Source organism: Vitis riparia, chromosome 14 (assembly GCF_004353265.1).
Source record: "Vitis riparia cultivar Riparia Gloire de Montpellier isolate 1030 chromosome 14, EGFV_Vit.rip_1.0, whole genome shotgun sequence".
NCBI lineage: Eukaryota > Viridiplantae > Streptophyta > Magnoliopsida > Vitales > Vitaceae > Vitis > Vitis riparia.
In genome coordinates this window covers 1,778,713-1,787,638 of record NC_048444.1, presented here as the reverse complement: position 1 = coordinate 1,787,638, position 8,926 = coordinate 1,778,713, and the positions used below count along the sequence as shown (strand labels likewise).

Sequence of the window (8,926 nt, the reverse complement as noted above, 5' to 3'; positions counted from 1 at the left end):
CGAGTCACGTGATTTATGCATTTTTTAGTTGACTATATCAATCAAGCATAAATAAATATGTTTGGTTGAATTCATTTTAAATTTATTATAATTTTTATATTTGGATTAACCAATATATTAGTAATAACTATACATTATTGTTATTTCTAAGATCTAACCATACCCTCTACAAATATAATTTTGGTCACATTACACGATACCCAATTTCTAGGAAAGTGTGTGAGGGTGTATTAAATGATACAAATTATTTTCCTTTATAATTTTTTTTTTAAAAAAAAAAAAAACGTGCAAGGGACTTTTCATTATCAATTACATATGATGATGTATTGATTTGACCGAGAATATAAGCATAAAATCGTAGTACAAAGTCTGAAAAAGATTACAAATTCCAAGACTTTTGAAGGAAAATGGGCATTGAATGAAAATTTGGGCATTTTGGTCATTTGGGTCTTTGCACAAGTTCCATGGCATGATGGCAAGGGGCACTGCTTTCTCCAACATCCAATTAAGTAGTAATGGATGATAGAAGACGAGAAAAAGGAAAAAGGCAAGAAGGAACACGTGACACGTAGAAGAGATGATAATATTGTTATTATGCCTCCCTTAAGTTAAGGCATGGGCTCATCAACCCAGTCATGAAATATCTCATCCATAATAATTATTCAAAAATACTAATATATAATTTATTTGATTAAAATATTTTTAATTTTGATAAAAATATCTTTTAATTTTTATACTATTTTACAGTGAATATAAAGATTTCTCACACGTTCAATAAAGCTAAAATCTCAGTCACTCTTCTTGACTTACTTGCCTTCTTGTTGTTCAACATTTTGAACTATCCACTTTGAAGACATAATTCAACGGATAACCCTTTTCAATATTTTCTTGCATAGTTTTTTTTTTTTCTTTCTTTTTTCTTCTATGAGTTTAGGCATTAACTACCACATTTGATTGCTTAATGAATAATTATTGAATATAACAATAAAAGAAAATTCTGCAAACAATTATTATATTTATAATATCTTAAATTAATAAAATCACAATAATACCCCTCTTATAACAAGACCATCCGACTCCAATCTAAACATTCACTATTTATAAAATATGGATGAAAATAATAACTCAAAAAAATTATTTTAATAGAAATGCATTTTGAGGAAACTAATTCTTATTTCATACATTAGAATAGTGTTTATCTCGTATTACCCGAAAACTTTATGTGAATTAGATTAATATGCGTGACAACTCATATATACGTATAAGGATATTTTCAGGTAATAGGAGGTAGGCATTATTCCAGTATATGAAATGAGAATTATTTTTCCTAAAATACATCCCAATTTTTTTGAGTTCTCTTATCATCTCTTTAATCGTAATTAATTTTTTTCATATGAAAATTCAAAAGAATAGTAATAATAATAATAAAATAAAATAAGAATATTTGAGAAAATATGTTTTTTTTCTTAGAAACAAATACTACAAACCATTATGAATTATTTTCTCATTCACTCAATTATCTCATTATTTCATTGTATTGTTCCCCATTCAATGTCGGAGATATTCTTATCTACTTTTATAACCTCTTTTATCAATGTAAATATGGGAGAATAAAAGTTTCTTTTTTTGATTTAATTTATATATGTATAAAAAAGTTCTTTATTGATAATTTATATATTTAGTTTTAAAAAAATTAAAATTTTTGTTTATGTGATATTTCGGATTTATAAAATAAAAATTTATTTTATAATTAATAAAAATAAAAATAAAAATAATTTTTATTGCAAGTTTTGTCATTTAAAAAAAACATACTTTAGGTTTTACATTCAAAAACTATAAAGTTATCAATATTTTCCAAATATTTTTATTCTAATGCATCTAATTCCCATTTTCCTAAAAATAAATTAATCATATTTAAAATTATTAATTAAATATAAGGCTTAATTAAACTTAAGGTGCTTAATTTAAATGAATATTAATTAAATCTTAAATATAAAAAATATTTGACTAAAATGATGTGATAATTCTCAAATTATGAATTTAATCTCTCATATGTTTTTATTTGAAAAATAACTAATTTTTTATATAAATATTTTTTATTATTTTAAAATTTTATATATTTGTTTTCAAAGAAAAAAAAAAGTATAATAAAATAATAAAGGTATTATTGTTAAAATAAAAAATAAAAAAGGCTAAATTTTAAATTTTGGGTTTGTAGTAACCCTTTTAATCAAATAACCGTCAGAATGATGGGATTGTTGTTTCCTTCACAAAATCTTTTAGACATTGATTTTACCAGTAAGGAAGATTTCGGACTAGGTGAAAGGTTGCTTTGTCTTTTCCAGGTGTTAGAATCCCATTATGATTTGAGAACCTACTAAATATCACATGAAATATTTCAGAATCGGCTTATGAAGAATTGAGAATCTCCTAAAAATAAAAATTGAAAAAAATATATATATAAAATGAGAATTGATTTTCTCCATGTGGGATTGGTAAAAAATGAAATTAAAAAAAAATAGATATTAGATTATGTACGAGTACAGCAGAGTAATATCTGGGGGAAATATTTCTTAAAATAGAAAAAACAGAGGGGCGGAGGAGTGGGACCCATGAACCCAAAACGGCGTCATTACTGACGAAATTTGTATGAGAGATTAAAGTCAACCATGATCTATGCGAAGCACATGTTCATGGAGATTAAAGACGAAAAATACACATGAAATCAGTATTCTAACCACTTTGTACAACAACAAATACAATTCTCACTCCCCATTTCTATTATATATACCCATCGCTCCCATTCACTTCTTCTCGCACTAGTATTTGAAAAGGACAAAAACGTTTTTTGGAAGCAAGCAAACGGTAGAAAGTAGAAAAGATCGAGCACCCAAGAGGGTGGTGGTTTGTTGAGAATCTCCACTGTGTTTGTTGTGTGTGGGAGGGAGATGGGTGGGAGGAAGAAGAGCAATGGCTCTGTACGGTCCATTTTCATGCATGCCGACGCTGCAGATTTGTGGTTGATGGCTTTCGGGTTCCTCGGAGCTCTGGGTGATGGGTTTTCCATGCCGGTGGTTTTGTATGTGACCAGCGAGATTATGAATAATATCGGCAGTTCCTCAACTTCTGCAGCTGATGCCTTCGTTGATAAAATCAACAAGGTCCTTTGTTTTTCTGTTTCTGTTTCTCTTTCTCTTTCTATATTTATGTATACACAGGGGTATATGTATAATTAAGCTAACCGGGATTTGGGGTTTTGGGTGACAGAATGCAGTGACTTTGCTGTACATTGCTTGTGGGTCATGGGTTGCTTGTTTCCTAGGTGGGTTTTACTTTGATTTTGTTTTTCCTTTTTTGTGTTTTTTCCAAGGTTGAGTCAGAGATTGAATACTGGACTTTGCTCGTTTTGTTTTGATTTTCAGAGGGATATTGCTGGTCAAGAACAGCAGAGAGACAAGCCACAAGGATGAGGGCTAGATATCTGAAAGCAGTGCTGAGGCAGGACGTGGGCTATTTCGATTTGCATGTGACCAGCACAGCAGAGGTCATCACCAGCGTCTCCAACGATAGTCTCGTGATTCAAGATGTTCTTAGCGAAAAGGTTGGTTCTTTCAATGCTGCTGTGTGTCACATGTTCATGATTTTGTTGTTGTTTTTTTTTTTTTTTCCAATCTCACTGGAATGAATTCATCTCTGCAGGTCCCAAACTTCTTGATGAACGCTGCGACTTTCTTAGGGAGCTACATAGCGGCCTTCGCTATGCTGTGGAGGCTAGCTATTGTGGGGTTTCCCTTTGTCGTTGTTCTTGTGATTCCTGGGTTGATGTACGGACGGACACTGATGGGCCTGGCGAGGAAGATCAGGGAAGAGTACAACAAGGCTGGTACCATAGCAGAGCAGGCCATCTCTTCCATCAGAACCGTTTACTCCTTTGTTGGAGAGAGCAAAACCCAGTCTGATTTCTCTGCAGCTCTCCAAGGCTCTGTGAAATTGGGTCTGCGCCAGGGTTTGGCCAAGGGCTTGGCCATTGGTAGCAACGGTATCGTTTTTGCCATATGGTCTTTCATGAGTTGGTACGGTAGCAGAATGGTCATGTATCACGGAGCTCGTGGAGGAACTGTTTTCGTCGTAGGGGCTGCCATCGCTGTCGGTGGACTGTAATAATCTTTCTTCTTCTTCCTTTTTTTTTTTTCCATTTATTTTTATTCTTCAACCTGGGTATTTTTTTATTTTCGCAATATTATTCGGAAAATACGTTAACTTTTCCAGATTGGGGTGCCCATATCCTCTGTTCTTCTTTACCACCCACCATCCATGAATTTTCGTTATACTCTTCAAAACCCGTCATCACACACCAAACACATTCTCTGTTTCACTCCCATCTTCTGCTTTTCGCTCAAGAAAAAAAAAAGCTAACAATTTCTGTTATTCTCAATTGTCAGATCACTGGGTGCCGGATTATCCAACCTGAAGTACTTCTCGGAAGCATGCTCAGCGGGAGAGCGAATAATGGAGATGATAAAAAGAGTCCCAAAGATCGATTCAGACAACATGGAGGGCCAAATCCTAGAAAACGTATCTGGGGAAGTGGAATTCAGACACGTAGAATTCGCGTACCCATCACGGCCGGAGAGCATAATTTTTAAAGAGTTCAATCTGAAGATCCCGGCGGGGAAAACAGTGGCATTGGTCGGAGGCAGCGGGTCCGGAAAGTCCACAGCGATATCTCTGTTGCAGAGGTTTTATGACCCACTTGGTGGGGAGATTCTTCTTGATGGGGTGGCCATTGATAAGCTACAGCTCAAGTGGGTGAGGTCACAGATGGGCTTAGTGAGCCAAGAACCAGCACTTTTTGCAACCACCATTAAAGAGAACATACTTTTCGGAAAAGAGGACGCTGTAATGGAGGAGGTAGTTGCTGCTGCCAAAGCTTCTAATGCTCATAATTTCATTTGTCAGTTGCCTCAAGGGTATGATACCCAGGTTCGTTCTACTTTCCTTGTCGCTTCCCTGACCATCTCCTCCCCCCTTTTTCTTTTCCTTTTTTTCCTTTTTCTTCTTTAGCTAGCAACTTTGGTCTTCTTGCATCTTGTAAATCACTTTTTACCGGACTCTTATCATCTAATGAATACGTTTTAAAATACATCAAATTAAGCCTACGCATTTCAATTCTTTATATACACCATAGTATACTATAAATTTATTATTTATTAAGCAAATCAATGTAGACATTTTTCCTAACTTTCATGGAGAACCACTCATTATAACAAAATTTAGTTTATAATTAAAAATAATATTATGTAGATTTCATGAGTGATCCACTCATGCCCATCCACCCTCAAAATTTAGGTTCAAACAAATATTAAAAATGTTTTTTGGAATTTATTATTATCATTATTGGAAATTTGAAGTAGAGTAATAATTAAAAGATGATAAACATGTGTGCAGGTGGGGGAGAGAGGAGTTCAAATGTCTGGAGGCCAGAAACAGAGAATCGCCATTGCACGCGCCATCATCAAAGCCCCACAAATCCTCCTCCTCGACGAGGCAACCAGCGCGTTAGACTCCGAGTCGGAGCGAGTCGTCCAAGAAGCCCTAGACAATGCGGCCGTTGGCCGCACCACCATCATCATCGCCCACCGCCTCTCTACCATCCGCAACGCGGACATCATCACTGTCGTCCAGAATGGCCAGATCATGGAGACCGGCTCTCACGACGACCTCATCCAGAACGACGACGGACTCTACACTTCCCTCGTCCGCCTCCAGCAAACCGAGAAGTCGGAGGCCCCTTCACTCCCGATCTCCTCAACCGCCGCGATCTCAACCAGCATGGATCTCCACAGCACCAGCAGCCGCAGGCTCTCTCTTGTCAGCCGCTCGAGTTCCGCCAACTCAAACGCACCAAGCCGGCCCGCCGGAGAAGTATTCACTGCGGCGGAGCAAGACTTTCCGGTGCCGTCTTTCCGGAGACTGCTGGCAATGAACCTTCCTGAGTGGAAGCAAGCTAGCATGGGATGTTTGAGTGCAGTCTTGTTTGGTGCCGTTCAACCAGTGTATGCATTCGCAATGGGATCGATGATATCGGTTTATTTCTTCCCTGAACATGATGAAATCAAAAAAAAAACCAGAACATATGCGCTTTGTTTTGTTGGATTGGCTGTGTTCTCCTTCCTGGTAAATATCAGCCAACATTACAATTTTGCAGCCATGGGAGAGTACCTGACCAAGCGGGTGAGAGAGAGGATGTTTTCAAAGATTCTGACTTTTGAAGTAGGGTGGTTTGACCAAGACCAGAACTCCACTGGTGCCATTTGCTCTAGGCTCGCCAAAGATGCCAATGTGGTAAGTTCATTATTTGAAATTTATAAAAAATAATTATTAAAAAACTCAAAATTGACGTCACTTTTTCCCTTTTTGTGTTTTTTTTAGCCAAATTATTAGAACTGTGAATGATAAACTTTAATAGATGCCGGACATGCAATGATTAAAGGAAATGTAACCCACCTTTGGACCTCTTAATTTATGAAAAATTATTAGGTATATTATATTACCACCCATCTTGTTTTACCTATGCCTCTATGCTTAAGAAAATGTATCTTTTGCGAGACTTTTAAGTAGACTGAAAACAATATCAAGTTGTCGCCGTATCCAAGGTGCTAACTTTAGTTCAAAGGCATAGTCACCTTCATTTTTTTAAAGCTTAAAATTTTTGTAAATTTATGGCTGGGAATGTCCACGATAAGGTCATGTGTGACGTTATGTCTTTTGTTTTCATATTTTTTTTAATTGTTATTCTTTATATACCAATCATGTTTAGTTTGCAATGAACTAGTAGCCTGGCTAGATGGTGACTTGTTTTTAGCTTAAACTATTGGAACACGCTAATCACTAATAAATTAATTAAGATAGTTTGATCACTGATTATGTTCAATGATTAAAAGAGTCTCTGAGGCTATGGGCAGACTCAATCCAGCTTCAGGATTGGGTCACCCTATGGCCCTAGAGGCATGACCAACAACATTAATAACATTCATTACGTGGGCATCTCATTATGTTTATTTGTGATTTTTTTCGGCAGGTGAGATCATTAGTGGGTGATCGAATGGCGCTTCTTGTCCAAACCTTCTCAGCTGTGATCATCGCCTGCACAATGGGTCTGGTCATTGCGTGGAGACTTGCTGTGGTGATGATAGCGGTTCAACCGCTGATTATAGTCTGCTACTACACAAGACGGGTGCTTCTCAAAAGCATGTCCGCTAAGGGTATCAAGGCCCAAGAAGAAAGCAGCAAGCTTGCCGCTGAAGCAGTCTCTAATCTCCGAATCATCACAGCCTTTTCATCCCAAGCCCGAATCCTGAAAATGCTTGAGGCCGCACAGGAAGGTCCCCTACGGGAAAGTATCCGTCAATCATGGTTCGCTGGGATCGGACTCGGAACCTCCCAAAGCCTCATGACATGTACTTGGGCTCTGGATTTTTGGTATGGGGGTAAGTTAATCTCACAAGGCTATATTTCATCAAAAGCATTGTTTGAGACATTCATGATCTTAGTAAGCACCGGCCGTGTCATTGCCGATGCCGGAAGCATGACCAGTGATCTCGCCAAAGGGTCGGACGCGGTTGGTTCGGTTTTCGCAGTCCTTGACCGCTACACACGAATAGAACCCGAAGATCCGGATGGTCACCAACCCGAAAAAATAATTGGTCGAGTTGAAATTCGTGATGTGGACTTTGCTTACCCGGCTAGACCTGATGTACTTGTGTTTAAAAGCTTCTCAATCAATATAGACGCCGGAAAATCAACGGCACTTGTAGGACAGAGTGGGTCCGGTAAGTCAACTATCATCGGATTAGTAGAAAGATTCTACGACCCACTCCAAGGAAGCGTCAAAATCGACGGTAAAGATATAAGATCCTATCACCTTAGAGTACTACGAAAACACATCGCACTAGTGAGTCAAGAGCCCACACTGTTCGCAGGCACCATAAGAGAAAACATTGCCTACGGCGCATCTGATAAAATCGACGAATCAGAAATCATCGAAGCCGCAAGGGCAGCCAACGCTCACGATTTCATTGCGGGACTAAAAAATGGCTATGATACGTGGTGTGGTGACAGAGGAGTACAACTCTCCGGTGGGCAGAAGCAGCGTGTCGCTATAGCCCGCGCCATACTAAAAAACCCGGCGGTGCTGTTGCTTGACGAAGCTACGAGCGCACTGGATAGCCAATCAGAGAAGGTGGTGCAGGATGCTCTGGAGCGCGTGATGGTGGGGCGGACGAGTGTGGTGGTGGCCCACAGGCTGAGTACCATACAGAATTGTGATCTCATAGCGGTTTTGGATAAAGGAAAAGTGGTGGAGAAAGGGACCCACTCATCCTTGTTAGGAAAAGGCCCCAGTGGTGCGTACTACTCGCTAGTGAACCTCCAAAGGAGGCCCAACACCTCCAACATGGTCAACTAGAGGGCGAAGATAAGATGCCTTTGCGATGAAATAGGCTTTTGTTTGCCATCATAAGACATATTCATGGAGGCCCAACAATCTCTGCATACCAAAACCTAAGATATTTGTTTCTCCAATCAGAAGTCGACCCTCGTCTCCCATTATGTTGTGCCCCTTTCTTAGTAAATATTAATAATAATACTAATGCTACGTGGTTGCTGTATAGAACAACAGCTATCCAAAAATTAATTTCAATTTTTGTGTCATTGTCCAAACTTGAACAATTATTAAAATTTGGAATGTTTGTGAATAGAGACAAAGGATGGAATCTGATATGAGATTGCAGCACCACCCGCCAAAAACAAAAATAAAAAGTCGATTCTTATGTTGGGGTTCAGCACACAACCAACTCCAATATGAAATGCAATCATCGCAAATTGAAACTTAGATATTTTACTGGTAATATGCGAGGTACTCCAA

The 8,926-nt window shown here is 37.9% G+C and overlaps 1 protein-coding gene across 1 annotated transcript; it reads left to right on the top strand.

Moving 5' to 3' along the window:
* The first annotated feature begins 2,817 nt into the window (after positions 1 to 2,817).
* On the top strand, positions 2,818 to 8,701 carry LOC117931084 (ABC transporter B family member 15-like). Its single transcript, XM_034851946.1, has 7 exons — positions 2,818 to 3,161; positions 3,268 to 3,322; positions 3,423 to 3,601; positions 3,700 to 4,157; positions 4,443 to 4,983; positions 5,449 to 6,345; positions 7,082 to 8,701. Exons 1-7 carry the CDS (start codon positions 2,949 to 2,951, stop codon positions 8,465 to 8,467), a joined length of 3,729 nt encoding a protein of 1,242 aa, XP_034707837.1. The 5' UTR covers positions 2,818 to 2,948; the 3' UTR covers positions 8,468 to 8,701.
* The last annotated feature ends 225 nt before the right edge of the window (positions 8,702 to 8,926 follow it).